The sequence below is a fragment of the Pongo pygmaeus genome, chromosome 22 (assembly GCF_028885625.2).
Source record: "Pongo pygmaeus isolate AG05252 chromosome 22, NHGRI_mPonPyg2-v2.0_pri, whole genome shotgun sequence".
Lineage (NCBI taxonomy): Eukaryota > Metazoa > Chordata > Mammalia > Primates > Hominidae > Pongo > Pongo pygmaeus.
Window position 1 is genome coordinate 46,184,191 of NC_072395.2, and position 16,172 is coordinate 46,200,362.

Sequence of the window (16,172 nt, forward strand, 5' to 3'; positions counted from 1 at the left end):
GAAGGATGTCTTCCCAATGACACGGAAAGACAGAATGGAAGCAGGTGCAGGTGAGTTTGAAGTTTTGGTGATGGAGAGCTGAAACCTGATCTGTTGACTGTATTTTCCAAGAAACTAGGAGCTGGGTGGAGGAACATCTGTTGAAAATCAGAAGAAAAGTTGTAGGGTAGAGATTTGAAGTAAGTGTAGGTTTTTAATTTCAGCTCAATTGAGGTTGCAGACTATGAAGTTTTGATCATTGGGGCTATTTGATCCTTCAGGTTTTCTCCAGAAAAACTAGATCTTCCCTCTGAGCCCTCCTGAAGTAGGAAAAACAATAACCACGATGGTCAGAAAAAAATAGCCAAAATTACTGAGCACACTGTGCCAGACACTAAACTAAGCTCTTGATGTGCATTAACTGATTAAAAATTCATCACACCACTATGATATAGATATTGTTATAGTCCCCATGAGGAAGCAGGAAAAAAGATTAAGTAACTTGCCCAAGATCCCAGAGTGATGGAGGTGGGATAGCAACCTAAGTGAACTTCAGAACTCGACTCTTAACCAGTAGGCCAGTCTCTGTTTAAGAGATACTTAGTACCACTTGAAAAGGCATATGGCTGTCTTCCATGTTACTGCTTAAAAACAGACATCTTTCTCAGTATGCAGTGAGCATGCAGCCACACTCAATCTTTCCTCAAGCTATGTGAACACAGACTAGACCTTCAAATATGCTGTTCCCTTTATTTAGAATGCTGTATCCCTCTTCTTTTCCTACTTATACTCTGCCTCCCCTTAAACATCTCTTACTGCAGGTCACCTGCTGCAATCTATATCCCTCACCACTAAACTAGTTTAGTGTTCCCACTGTTTGCTTCATCATCATCATTATTACTATTTTGAAATAGCATCTCACTCTGTCGCCCAGGCTGAAGTGCAGTGGTGTGATCATGGCTCATTGTAGCCTTGACTTCCTGGGGTTCAAGCGATTCTCCAGGCTCAGCCTCCTGAGTAGCTAGGACCACAGGCCTCTGCCACCTCATCCAGCTAATTGTTTGTATTTTTTGCAGATATGGGGGTCTCACTTTGTTGTCCAGGCTGGTCTCAAACTCCTGGGCTCAAGTGATCCTCTTGCTGCAGCCTCTCAAAGTGCTGGGATTACAGGTGTGAGCCACTGTGCCAGCTTCACTACTATCTTTTACTGAATTGCCTGCCTACTGGGATGAGGAAATGTATAGGATGATAAAGCACCAAGGAGAAAGACATTCTGGAGACTCCAGAGTAGAACGGCTCAGATTCCTTCCTGAACATCCCGGAGCTAGTGTTTGTACACCCTCAAAGTCTGTGCCACTGGGCTGCTACTCAGCTAGAACTCTTCTCCTTTCATCTACCAACCTCTCCTCCCAGAAAGAAGTGAATTTATTCTTCTGGAAGTTTCTAAAGCAGTGATTTCTAATCCAGGGTGCACCCACCCTAGGGGTTTGTGTTGGAATTCAGGGTCCACTGAAGTGCAATGAAATTCTATTTACATTCTTTAATAAGAAATAAATTAAGCTTTTGATATTTGATATATAACCTAGCACGAGCACCTTCACTCGGTCCAAATGCCAGAGGATCACGTCACATTCAGTGATGTGTGACACACTTGAGAACAGAGTGAGAAACTCACAAGGTGGAAATGTGCAGCGATGCTTCTGCTTGTACATTTTTGGAGCTTATGACTATGTCTAGCCGTTTACTTGGCTTGATGTGTGTTTACAGGTCGTTAGCTAGTTTTAACTAAATTAATGCTCACAAAATGGATGTGACAAGATTCTTGCAAATAAATTGGAAATTAAAGATAGTACTATTAATACACAAGTGAATAAGATAACAGCAGCCTTGACATATTAGCTAATCACAGTATGAAGCCATCACATTAGGAAGACATTTTCCAGAAAAGCAAACCCCCACAATTTCTTTCCGAGAGTGTTTAAAGTCATATGATACTCATTCGTTTTGGTTCTTTACAAAATTTCGTAATTGGTGACAGTGTTTAGAAACTGCTTTGGGGGTTCTTAATAGCAAAAGACAAAAAGCCACATGCCCCTTGTTCTTCTTTCTACAATATGACAAACTAAAATACATTCCTTAGTCAGCAATAGTGTTGGACTATGTACAGCAAATACGGCTGACAATGTGAAGAAACAAGAGTTCAATTTCACAGTGTGGGAAATCTGCCATGTAATCCTGTGGAAACATGCTCTAAAGCACAGATGTTTCTAACATGTCTTTTTCCAGAAAGTGAAATACACAAGGAACGACTTTTTCTTTGTTAGCCAAAAAGGGAAAGATAAAATATACACTCAACAGTAATTTACTTCCTTAATTAAAACAAAAAGTTTTAGTGCCCATATATTGGTTTCTAAATACCATCCCCCAATAAAAACAACAACAACAACAACAAAAAGCAGGGCCCCTTGAAGAAATGGCTGATTTTAGGGCTGCGCAGGAAAAATATAAGATGAATTTGGAACATCTTGTGCTAGAAAGTAAAAAAGTGTTAGAAAAAATTATGAGCATATTAGCAGAAGGAACAAGAGTCAGCTTGAAGTGGCTGCCACTGGCCAAATCTGGGACAATTTGAGCATTAAAATAAATAAGGAAGGTGAATTGGTAGAGCACAGGAGATATTTAGGGCGGTGAAATGCCTCTGTACGATGCTGTAATGGTAGATACACGACATTATGTTGCAAGTGGTTAGGTATGAGAGGGGCAGAAGACGGCTCTTCCCCCACCCACCAGGAACGTCAGGTGATGGTTCAACAATCACATTGCCTCTCTAAAAATAATTCAGCACCCAGCGCCGAATTATCTCCTAATGGTCCACAGCGATTACATTAGAGTGTTAATTGAATGTAGGCGCCAGGGAGAAGCAAAAAGAGCTTCCAATAATCTCCGGCATTGGGTGAGTGAGCTCGAGCAGGCACATTAAGAGACAAAATGGCAGAGTATGACCTTCCGGGGGCACGCCATCGGAAAAGGGAAGAAATCTTCAGATGGGCATGCGCACAACTTCCTAAACACACTGCACATGTTCACCTCCCAAGCGTAAGAAGGGCACTGCGCAGGCGGGCAGCCCACCCTAAGGGAAGAATCATGGGAAAGGGGTACAAGACCCCAGAAGTGGGCCAGCCTATAAATCCTAGAATCACAGTTAAACGCTGCACGTGTCCTTCAAGTTGCCCGCTTGGGTCTCTTCCAAGTGTACTTTCCTTTCTTTCCCGTTCCAAAGCCTTTTAAAATAAACTTCCACTCCTGCTCTGAAACTTGCCTCAGTCTCTTTTTCCGCCTTATGCCCCTCAGTCGAATTTGCTGTGCAGGTAACTGGGATGCCTTCTACCAGTAAAAATTATACATTGTAAAAACCCATAGAATGTACAACACCAAGAAAGAACTCTTACGTAAACTCTGGACTTTAGTTAATAATAATGTATCAGTATACGTTCATCAGCTGTAAGAAATGTACCACTCCAATGCAAGATGTTAACAACGGGAAACTGAAAGCAGGCTTGGGATGAGGGGGTATATAAGAACTCTCCACACTGTCTGTAAACCTAAAACTCCTCTAAAAGTTGTGCATTAATTTTAAAAATTTAAATAAGGATAGCAATGAACTATAACCAATGAAATAAAATAAGAATCTGTGAGTCTATACTAATAATAAATGGAGAACGGGCGCGGTGGCTCACGCCTGTAATCCCAGCACTTTGGAAGGCCAAGGCGAGCGGATCACCTGAGGTCGGGAGTTGGAGACCAGCCTGCCCAACATGGCGAAACCCCGTCTCTACTAAAAAATTAGCCAGGCATGGTGGCAGGCGCCTGTAATCCCAGCTACTCAGGAGGCTGAGGTAGGAAAAATGCTGGAACCCAGGAGGCAGAGGTTGCAGTAAGCCGAGATCGTGCTACTGCTCTCCAGCCTGGGCAACAAGAGCAAAACTCTGTCTCAAAAAATAATAATAACAATAATAAATGGAGGCTAGGTGCAGTGGCTCACGCCTGTAATCCCGGCACTTTGAGAGGCCGAGGCGGGCAGATCACCTGAGTTCAGGAGTTTGAGACCAGCCTAACCAACATGAAGAAACCCCGTTTCTACTAAAAATACACAATTAGCCGGGCATGGTGGCACATGCCTGTAATCCCAGCTACTCGAGAGGCTGAGGCAAGAGAATTTCTTGAACCCAGGAGGCAAAGGTTGCAGTGAACCGAGATGGCGCCATTGCACTCCAGCCTGGGCAACAAGAGCGAAGCATCATCTCGAATAAATAAATAAATAAAAATAAATGGAAAGAAAGAAAAGCTCTTTCTTAAATTGCGTCAACTAATATTTGTAGTGAGAGGGTTGGGGTTGAAAACTTACCAGTTCATGACCATCACAGGTAGGATAGTTCAGGCAAGGATGATTAATGGATGTTAATTCTAGAAGAAAAGTTTGATGAACAGCAGAATATTTGCAAGATTTCCGAGTGTCTTCCCACCAATTAGCTGCAGGAGGTGGGGTGGGAGGGGAGGTCGATAGCGGGCGGAATAGTAACTATACAATGGAGACTGTAACTATAATACTTTGATAAATGATCAAAATTAACATCACATATGAGGTACTAATAAACTTAATGTGCCTGTGAATAGACTGAGGACACCACACAAGCCAGGTACGCATAATCTGAACTTAATCAGGAGAAACCATCAGACAAGTCCAAATTGGAGAAGCATTCTATAAAATAGTTGGCCTGTGTTTAAAAAAAAAAAAAACCCAAATCAAAAAAATGTCCATGACATGAAAGACAATGGCCAGGGAATTACTCTGGATTAAAGAAAGCTAAAGAAGTTCAGGAAAATAAATAACATACATATATGACTTCGTATGTGTATTTAAAGAGGGAGTGCAGATATGGCAAAATATTAACGATTTGCCGAATCAGGGCAAAGGGTATGTGGGAGCTATCTTACTATTTTTGCAACTTGTCTGTAATTTGAAATTATTTCCAAGCAAAAAGTAAAAACGGGACTGGGTGTGGTGGCTCACTCGTGTAATCCCAACACTCTGGGAGGCTGAGGTAGGTGAATTACTTGAGGCCAGGAGTTCAAGACCAGCCCGGCCAACATGGCAAAACCCCGTCTCTACTAAAAATACAAAAATGAGCCAGGCGCAGTGGCACACGCCTGTAGTCCCAGCTACTTGGGAGGCTGAGGCAGAAGAATCGCTTGAACTCAGGAGGCAGAGTTTGCTGGGAGCCAAGATCATGCCGTTGCACTTCAGCCTGGGCAACAGAGCAAGACTCCCTCTCCCCTCCCCACCAAAAAAGGTGAAAAAGAACATGCTATATGGAAAAACCGCCAGTGCAATCTCTAATGGACTGTTTTGACTAGAATAAAGGAGAGAAGGGAGGTTCTGGGTTAAGGTTACAGAGCTAGCACCACAGGGGAAATTAATTCATGTCTTATCCTTAAACAAATTATTACAGCAAAAAAGTTGAAACTAAAGTACACGAAGTACTTACCACAGGGTGTCACAGCTGTGGCAAATTTTATTAAAGCACAATCCAATTTTATTAAAATACAATTCAATGTTTATAATAGGTTGTATTAAGATGTGGAAGACTGAAAATCTTAGGAAAGGAGGAAGAAGAGGGGAGGAAATTGTCAATGTGTTCAAAAATCTAATTAAACGTTTCAGTCGTTTTGAGCTCATTGTTCTAAATATAAAAATGCATCCTATTCCAACTAGTTTGCAAGAACTTTTGGACAGCAGGAAATGGAAATTTTAATTTAGACATGCAGAGTCATTTGAAAGGCTTTTAAAATAAGTATTATTTTGTAATCGCAACCAGGAATTTTTCCTCTTCCATTTGGATCCACGTATCTTCATGGGGTGTTTTTCCACCTTTGATGTTGTTAAAACGAAGTACTGACACACTCAGAATCAAACCCCCAAATCGATGAATCATAAAGTGATAATTCAAAGTTTTTTAAACGATACCTAACAACTGGATAGATTGCCTAAAAATCATTATTCACTCAAACTGTGTGAATTTCATGATACATAAATTATACCTCTAAGACGTTTTTAAAATAGGCATATTTCCCCTGGGCGTGGTGACTCACGCCTGCAATCCCAGCACTTTGGGAGGCCGAGGCGAGCGGATCACTTCAGGTCAGGAGTTCCAGACCAGCCTGGGTAACACAGCGGAAATCCCATCTCTACTAAAAATACAAAAACTAGCCGGGCGTAATAGCGCACGGCTGTAATCTCAGCTACTCAGGAGGCTGAGGCAGGAGAATCGCTTGAACCCGGGAGGCGGAGGTTGCAGTGAGCCGAGATCGCGCCACTGCACTCCACCCCAGGCGACAGAGCAAGACTTCGACTCAAAAAAAAAAAAAAAAATATATATATATATATATATATATATATGTTCCATTGCATTGTTCTTTACAAACATTCATTTAATTATGTAATTGCTAATTAATTGCTTGGTTGTTACAACAACGAAGTATTTGATTCCTTATTTTATCTCATCATTTAAATTTTATTTCGCATATTTTCACAATGCACTTGATCTATTACTGAGGAATTTAATTAAATAATCATTCGAACGGTGGGCTCGAATTGTTTACTGATAAAGCTCGACGACCAAAACAGCCTAGCGACTGCTGTTTGGAGCCCCTCGGCCCAGGGCCTGTGGCGGTAAAAGGGACCATCTCGCCCCTCAGCCAAGTCGCCCCGAAAACGAGCGCTCCACCGCCTCTGCGCCGCTCTCGCTCTGCACACAGTAACGGTCTGGTCGCTCAGCCACTTCCTCCTTCCAGCCTCATCTGGTTCCCAGGCCGCTGGGGACTCCCAACGCCACTGTCCAAGGCTCTAGGGTCAGCAAGCGCCCTGGGCGGAGAAGGGCGAGGACGAAGAGCGCCGGGCCGCGACCAGGACCCCACCCGCGCCCTCCGACTGCAGACAGGTGGAAGAGACGCGGGAACTCCAAAATCGCTGGGTCTGCGCAGGTGTGTGCCGCGATCCTGTGAAGGTCAAGGCCTCCGGTGAGGCGGAGTCTTCCTGGAATGCGATGGTGAACCGCTCCAGATCTGCCACTGGCCGGAAAGAGTGAGGAAGAGGATGCAAGAGGCCTGCAATTTCTAAGGCGCGCACGCACGGGGTGGTGCAACTACGATGCTGCAATGGGAGCTTGGAAAGGGGCTGCGGGCTAGGAAGAAAGACGCGTGCGCTGAGGGACCGCGCGTGCGCAGAGGGGCGGTGTGGGCCAGGAGAGGCGGCGCGTGCGCAGAGGGGCGGTGAGCGCTAAGAGGGGCAGCGCGTGCGCAGAGGGGCGGTGTGACTTAGGACGGGGCGATGGAAGCTAAGCGGGGCGGCGCGTCCGCGGAGATGTGACTGGTGGGACCTGCGGCGGCACCCAGATGATGGTCGCCCTCCTGGGCGCGACGACCCTAGTGCTCGTCGCCGTGGCGCCATGGGTGTTGTCCGCAGCCGCAGGTGAGAGGCGGGGAGGAGGGTCTCGGCGCAGTAGGGCGCGCAGCTGGGCTACGGGGGCGACGATGGTGTTGGGGGCGACAGACGCCCAGTCTGGGAAACCTTCGGTCCACTTTGCCGCGGCAAAGATTAAACCCGACCTGGGCTCGAAAATCAATCCGGAGAAAGTGGTGTTCTGGGTCCTCTCTCGCCGCTTGCCTGTGGCCCGTGTACGGGTCCTCCGGCGCGCCCGGGTCCCTCCCCCGTGAAGTGGCGGTGCCAGACCTTTGTGTCGAGTTTGCTTCTTTCCGGGAAAGTACCGCGGCTCCGCTGATCTGTTTGATAATAAACAAAACATTTCCCGAAATGCATTTCCTCAATCTGGTAAATAGGCGCCCAGTCCCACGGGGGAGTGAGCTAAGTGTGGCCAGGATTTCTCTGCCCTCAAGATTCATACAGGCCAATAAAAAATGACAGTCGGAGTGACTGAGGCATAATTCTCAGTCCTGGAGGTTTACTAAGCCTGCTTCAGGGCGCATCCGGGAAAAACATGAGCCACAGACACATCTGTGACTGGTTTTCCAGAGGTTTTCAGGAGGTGAGGCAGGAAGTTAGTGAGGCAAATAGTTCTGTGAGACTGTAGTTAGTGCCCAAGACATCTGTATTTTAAGATACCATGAGTGTCTTGAAGAGAAAAAGAGAGTAAAGAGAGTCAGTTATGCAGATGCCTCTGGGTAGGTGGAGTCTTGACTTTGGCAACTGAGAAGATAAGCTTGTAATTGACATTGTCAGTGTGGAAGGCCTGAACTAGTTTTTCAGGTTAACTTTGGAATGCCATTTGTTTAGAGGAGAGGTCCATTCACATTGTTGGGGGCTTAGAATTTTATTTTTGGTTTACTTAACTACCTACTTTTTTCCCAAAGAAATAATCATGTTCAAAACTCAATGAAATGTTATCTCAATGAAATTGTAATGTAGCTCAGTCTTTCAGAAGTCATAAAAATAGTCATACTTTTTAAACTACTAAATGCAATTCTAGGACCCAAGACTAAGAAAACTGTCCAAAATATGGGAAGACGTTTTTATTTATACTTTTTTTTTGAGACAGCCTGTTGCCCAGGCTGGTGTGCAGAGGTGTGATCTCAGCTCACTGCAACCTCTGCCTCCCAGGTTCGGGCGATTCTCCTGCCTCAGCCTCTTGAATAGCTGGAATTACAGGTGCACGCCACCACATCCGGCTATTTTTTGTATTTTTAGTAGAGGTGGGGTTTTGCCGTGTTGGCCAGGCTAGTCTCGAACTCCTGACCTCAGACAATCCACTTCAGCCTCCCAAAGTTCTGGGATTACAGGTGTGAGCCACCGCGCCCAGTCTATTTATGCTTTAGACTTTAGTTTTAGGAACTAGACTCAGGTTGTAGACCTGAAGTTACAGTTGGCATCCCCTTGTTTATGGGAGACCAGCAAAGAATTGACTTATGAATGATCTGTGGGGGTAGCCCTTCGCAGATGGTTGAGTCTTTTTATCCTTCCTTGGGGATTTGGCTGAAGCATAATGCTAGTAACAGCCATTCATTTGGAAGAGGGTGTTGCAGTCACTTGGCCTCTGGGCTCAACTAACTTCCCTTTTGCATAAGAAAGTTGGGAGAGGTCCTGAGATTTTTTTTTTCTTTTACAAAAATAATAAAAGAAAAATACAAAGGCAGGGCGTCACCAGGCTAATTTGCTGAAATTCTTCATACTTACTTGGGATGCATGGGGGAATGGCAACTATTACAAGGTTGATAGAGAGTGAGAGGTAATTTTGTAGTGAGGAGGGGTACCCAAAGAGAATCAGGGCTAGCATCCCACTTCAGGAGTCCAGGTGGTCTGTGAGCCTGCAAGTGAGTTCAAAATACTTTACCTGTTGGCTTAGGAAACCATATACCTGTGTGGTACATGATATCCTATTTCTCAAACTTTTCCACAAATATGTAGTATACTTTTCCTAGGATGTGGGTACTAGGGTCCTGGTGCATCCCATAGTAATTTCTTTGAAGTCTTTTGTTTATGAAAAACTTGCATTAAACTCGTGTTTGGTTTGATGTGAAAAGAGCTTTCCCAGAATTTTCATATAAAATTGACATTCCAGGAGGGTGCGCATTAAGAAATTAATTTAAAATTAGGTTAGAGGACAGGTGGCAAGATATAACTTATAGGCATTTATCATTTCTTAAGCTCTTAGCTGTGTGCCCGGCACTAATCTAAGTGTTTTAAAGGTATAAACTCATTAAGCTTTCAGAGCAGCGTAGATACTGTTATCCTTAGTTAACAGACAAGGAAACTCAGCAACGGAGAGATCGAGTAACTTGCCTGAGGCTGTATAGGCCAGTCCGTGGAGGAGTGGGGAGTCAAATCCTGAGTCTGGCCTAATAGCCTTGGGGCTTAACCAGACTAGACTGTTTTCTCAAAGGCCAAACAATTTAAATTCCTGATTGTCCACTTGTATGTTAAGGGCCTAATTATCAGTATCTTTCAGTTAACTGTGAGCCCAAAAATATCTGAGACCGGTCTGAAATCAACTTAGAAAGTTTATTTTGCCAGGGTTAAGTATGCATTCATGACACAGCCTCAAGAGGTCCTGGCCACATGTGCCCAAGGTGGTCAAGGTCCAGCTTGCTTTTATACATTTTAGGGAGACATATCAATCAGTACATCTAAGATGTACATTTGATTGGTTCGATCTGGAAAGGCAGGACAACTCAAAGCAAGGCTTCCAGGTCATAGGTAGATTTAAAGATTTTCTGATTGGTAATTGGTTGAAATCAATGGAAAGGAATGTCTGGGATGTCCTAAGGGGTTGTGGAGACCAAAATTTTATCATGCGGATCAAGCTTGTCCAACCCACAGCCCACTGGCTGCATGCAGCCCATGACGGCTTTGAATGCAGCACAACACAAATTCGTAAACTTTCTTAAAACATGAGGGGTTTTTGTTTTGTTTGTTTTCTTTCTGTTTTTTTGTTTGTTTGTTTTTTAGCTCATCAGATATTCTTAGTATATTTTGTGTGTGGCCCAAGACAGTTGTTCTTCCAGTGTGGCCCACGGAAGCAAAAACAATGGACACCCTTGATGCAGATGAGGCCTGCAGATAGCAGGCTTCAGAGAGAATAGATTGTAACTGTTTCTTGTGAAACTTAACGTCTGTGTTGTTGTTAATGGTGGTTAGCTTTTTCTGAATTCCAGAAGAGAGGAGTGTATAATGAGGCATATCCAAACCTCGCTTCCCATCATGGCCTGAAGTAGTTTTTCAGGTTAGCTTTGGAATGCCCTTGGTCAGGAGAAGGGGTCCATTCTGATGGTTGGGGGACTTAGAATTTTATTTTTGGTTTACGTAACTACCTACTTTTTCCCCAAAAAAAAATCATGTTGAAAACTCAAGACCTTAAGTTTACAGCTCAAGCTGATCCTGAAAGTTAACTCAGTGAGATTGTAATGTTGCTCAGTCTTTCAGAAGTTGTATAAATATACCTTTTAGCCTAGTAAATGCAATTCTAGGACTCTAGATTAAGAAAACTATCCAAAATATGGGAAGACATTTACTTACATATTTGTACAGATATCTATATTTGGATTTATGTCAGACTTAAAGATATAGTAAACCATTTTGGTCATGAAGATGAATGTGAAAGGTTGAAAGCAACCAGAATTATAAATGCATTATATATATATTAGATTAAATGTCCATTTATACATTTACATGTGGGGTAATAATTGTTAATATACTAATATAAAACATTTTAATATACTAGTAAATTAATATATTGTATGTTAATGTTACATAACAATTTATGAAAAAATTATTAAAAGGAGATTGCCAATACTAATAGAGCAAAATCTGTGAAAACTAAAATCCTGTTTAATAACTTTATTTCCAAGCCCCCGTCCATTTATCAGTCAGTTATTCGTTGGTCTTCCAAATGCCAACATGCCTGTAACTTCAGGGTCTCCTTCTTTTAGCAGTAAAGGATTTTTTTTCTCCCTGAGGAAATCGCTAGCTGTACCCTATAACATTTTCTATTCTTGTCTCAAGGCCGAAAATTACTAGAATTATAATATTCTGCACAAGATATTGTAAATACTACAAATGCCATCAGATCTTTTGTTAAACTCTGTAAACCCAGTTGCTACCCTTTGGCTGCATAGAATCTATAAATTCTAACAAATGGATGAGAAGCAAGTTAAGAATTCTAGAGTGGGATAAGGGGATGTGATGTATTCTATTCAGGGATGAAGTTTTAGAGACTCCAAGTATGAAACAGAAAATTGAGGATGGGGATACCTGATGGGTACCACATTAAATTAAAAAAAAAAAAAAAAAAAAAAAGACAGTGTTTTCTCAGCTGTCTCCCCTTTTGACCCCATACTATAAGATCTAACTGGAAAGAGCAAGAAGCTGTCACAATTAAGAAAGTTCTATACAAGAACCCCTGTGGTAGAACAAGTCTACAACGAGATAACATGATTGCCCCAAGGCAGAAGTAAAAAAAAATTGTAGGAACCATAAATAAATTTAAAAGCTGGTCTTTTAAAAAATATATAGCTTATCAAAGTGAGAGATCAGTCCTTTATGATATTTAAGGAGTTCCTGTGAACGCACCATCATGCTGTATACTCTGAAAAAATGCAAATCAAGTATGAAGCAATATAGATTCTGCCCTTAAGGAACTTGCAATCTAGTTGGAGATTTATGTTTAACACAAAGAAGCAGTTTTTACAAATACTTCTTTTGAGGATTCTGGAAAGATGGCAGAGTAGAAAGCACCAGGAATCTGTCTCCTCACCTAGACAAGAATTGTACTGGCAGAATCTGATGTAACTATTTTGGAACTCTGGAGTCTATTGAAGGCTTACAACTTCCAGGAGACAGGCTTAGATGGTAAATTGCAGTTAATTTTGGTCTATTTGAGCTCTTAGTACAGTAGCAGCTACCCATCTTCCACCTCTCAACCCTTAGCAGACAGCTGTGCACGTTATTAGAGCAATCTGCACACAACTTACAGGAATCAGGTGGGCAAAAAGAAACCCACCATCCAGCTATCTGGGATCTGTGCTCTGATTGCTCATTGCTCCTTCTCATCACAAAAGCACAAAGAGATGGGCGGTTGTTGTTGTTACACCTTACTCATTGTTACAACCCCCTCCCCACTCACCCCCCTGCCCCATGGATTTAAAGGGCTAGAAATCTCCCTCTGCTTCATTTTTCTCTTTTACTTTTGGAAGCCAGATATTAAAGACTAGGACGTTAAAAAACAACTGCATTTATGGGGAAAATTAGAAAGTCACTGTACATACCTAGGGAAAGGCTCAGGAGAGACCTTAAGTTTATAGCTCAAGCTGATCCTTGGCACAGGATTAACAACAATTAAACAGCAATTAAACAAAGCAAACACACACACACACACAGTGTAGTCTGGGAGAGTGATGTTAGCAAGATGGCCAACTAGAAGCCCCTTCTGCTCATCCCCTCATAAGACAGCCAGAACAACAGGTAAACAACTACATTTTAGCAAACTTAACTAAGAGTGCTAGAGTGCATCAAAGAAGTAACAGAAATCATAGTGAGCAGAGAAAAGTGGGATGGCCACATGGAGAATGGGAGGAAATGCCAGGATTCCTAGGATCATCTGGGAACCAGGAGGAACTTCTTCCTACGGCAAGGAGATAAACAAGAAGATCCCAGCTACACCATGGGCACCAACAGATCTCACCACTGGGGTTCCTTAGAGTCCGGACAGCAACTAAGCCAAGCTGAGGAAGCTGCCTAGAGTCTGCACAGCTGTGTTCCCTCCAGAGAAGGAGCCCACGCTGTGCTCCACCTGCTGTGGCCCACACAGCTACTGTGCCACTCCACCTTGGAACTGGAACTACTTCTGGAGTGTGTCTTGCTTCGGGAACTTGTAGCCATGGCTTCCTTTCATCTGAACCACCCCAGGCTGGTGGCTCAACATCCCTAAGCTAAACTTTAAGCAGCTGTTACACCCTTCCCTGTGGGGTCAAGCAGAGGTAGAACTACTCCACCTACTCCTACCCCACCTCCCTTGGGCTAGAGCTGAAGCAGTATCCTGGGAACACACTACCTTGGCCACCCAGAGCAGTCATGCACCCCTGTGCCTAAGCTGAAGTGGTATACTGCATTCCAGGGAAACAGGGCCTGAACCACCCAGAGCAGTCACACTCCCCGGGCCTCAGCTGAAGGAGCACATCACTCCCTGCAGAATCAGTGCCCTGGCCAAGCCGAGCAGCTATGCATCCCAGGGCTGAGCTGATGTAGTACCCTATGTCTCAGGGAAACAGAGCAGTGGCTGAGCTGAGACACCCTGTTCTACAGGCCAAACAACTGTAGTACCCTGCTTCCCTGGAGCTGGACTAGTCTTCTAGAGTCTGAGCTGCTGAGACACTCTGAGGAGTAGAGTCATCACTGTGCTGTTCCCTACCCCCCATTCCCAGCCCAAACAACAGCTATGCTTCACCATTTTGTAGTACTTGCTGCTGCTGCTACACCTGGCCTCACAGTCTGGGGTACTGCTTATCCCCAGCTATTCCAAGATTTAGAGTCATGACTTCATGGTGCCTCATCCCTTGGGACCTGTGTTGCCACTGAGCCCTACTAGCTCATATTCCCAAATTAAAACCATACCCTGCTCCCCAGGCCCAAACCTCCAGAGAACCCCTTCTTTAGAGTCAGGCCAGTGCTATGCCCTGACCCCCATAGGGGTAGAATCAAAGCTACAACCCATTCTCTGGGCCTGAGCTGCCAGGAAACACCTCCAGGTCACAAATCCTGGCTCTATGAGCAACTACGTCCAAGCCCTGCCACAGAGAGCAAACCCACCTCAGGAACCAAGTGTCTCAATAGGTTTGTGAGATCCTGAGCCTAGGACCTTTGCCCAGTAGCCACTCTGAATACCTTTACCTGGAATCAAGAGCTGCTGCAGCTGCATGTGTATAGCCCCTGTCAGACCTGACACCAAGAGGTATCCCCTTGGCTGAGTCTCCCCATTGTGGGGAAGACAAGAATAGGAGGATCCTAAAAGCCTTCAACACTGAGGACATTAACAACCTACACTACCACTGCCACAAACTTCTGCAGCCTAGGCCCCTGAGGCACCCATTTACTACTGACATTGAACACAGGTAAAGTAGCTGCTTTACCATACCACTGCATCTGTCAGGAAACAGTCACCACACCCTTCGAAACCAGCATACTGAAACCCAACTGCTAATAAAAGACTTTATCTTTGAAAGCCAGTGTCTGTAAAGTTTGGAAGAGGTAATTATCCTATCAACACAGAGACACAAAAACATGAAAAAGCAAGGAAATATGACACCACCAAAGGAAAGTAAGAACTCTCTGACGGTGGCCCAATGAAAAGAAGATCAACAAATTGCTGGAAAGGAATTCAAACTAACGATCTTAAGGAAACTCAACAAGATACAAGAAAATACAGATAGTTCAACAAATCAGGAAAACAATTCACTATACAAAAAATTCAATAAAAAAATTAAAACATGATGAAAAAGAACGAAACAAATCCTACAGTTGAAGAATTCAATGAATTACATTTAAAAAATACAATAAAGAGCTTCAATAACAGACTTGGTAAAGCAGAAGAAAGAATCTCTGAACTCGAAGATATATCATTTGATATTACCCAATTGTAGAAAAAACAAGTGAAACCCTACAAGACCTATGGGACATCATTAAAGGAACAAACGTTCATGCTATGTAAGTTGCAGAAAGAGGAGAAAAGGTAAAAGGCTTATACAAACTATTTAATGAAATAATAGCTGAAAACTTCCCAAGTCTGGAGAGAGATACAGACATCCAGATCCAGAAAGCTCAATGATTCCCAAATAGATTTAACCCAAAAAGGTTCTCTCCAAAGCACATTATTATCTGTTGTCAAAAGTCAAAGACAGAGAATTCTAAAAATGGCAAGAGAAAGGCATCAAGTCATATTTAAGAAAATCCCCATTCAGCTAACAGCAGATTTCTTCACAGAAACCTTACAGTACAGAAGAGGATGGGATGATATACTCAAACAGCCAAGAATGCTATGCCCAGCAAAACTATCCTTCAGAAATGAGGGAGAAATACAGTTTTTCCCAGACAAGCAAAAACTGAGGGAATTCATCACTGCTAGACCGGCCTTATGAGAAATGCTCCAGGGAGTCCTACATCTGGAAGTGAAAAGAGAGCAGTCAGTATCATGAAAACATGGAAAAGTCTAAAACTCACTGATAGAGCAGATGCACAAAGGAGAAAGAGAAAAGAATTAAACCTTATCACTAGAGAAAACCATCAGACCACGGTGATAAATAATAAGAGAGGAAGAAAGGAGCAAAGGATATTATTAGAAAACTATTAACAAAATGACAAAAGTAAGTGCTCAAATATCAATAATAATCTTAAATGTAAATGGATTAAATTCCGCACTTAAAGAGACTGGCTAAATGAATATTTTTTAAATGACTCAATTATATGCTTTCTATAAGAAACCCACTTCACCTATAAAGACACGTATAAACTGAAATTGAAGGGATGGAAAAAGTTATTCCAAGCAAATGGAAACCAAAAGCTGTCAGGAATTGCTATACTTCTGTCAGATTAAACAGACATTAAGTCAAAAACTGTAAAAACAGACGAAGAA

At 43.1% G+C, this 16,172-nt stretch overlaps 1 protein-coding gene across 1 annotated transcript in view; it reads left to right on the plus strand.

Annotated features, from left to right (window-relative positions):
- Positions 1-7,257: 7,257 nt before the first annotated feature.
- IFNAR1 (interferon alpha and beta receptor subunit 1) overlaps positions 7,258-16,172 on the plus strand; it is a 30,157-nt gene continuing 21,242 nt past the window's right edge. The window contains exon 1 of the mRNA XM_054468293.2: positions 7,258-7,507. Coding sequence (XP_054324268.2) covers positions 7,432-7,507 — 76 coding nt within the window. The 5' untranslated portion in view covers positions 7,258-7,431. The remainder of the gene's footprint in view (positions 7,508-16,172) is intronic.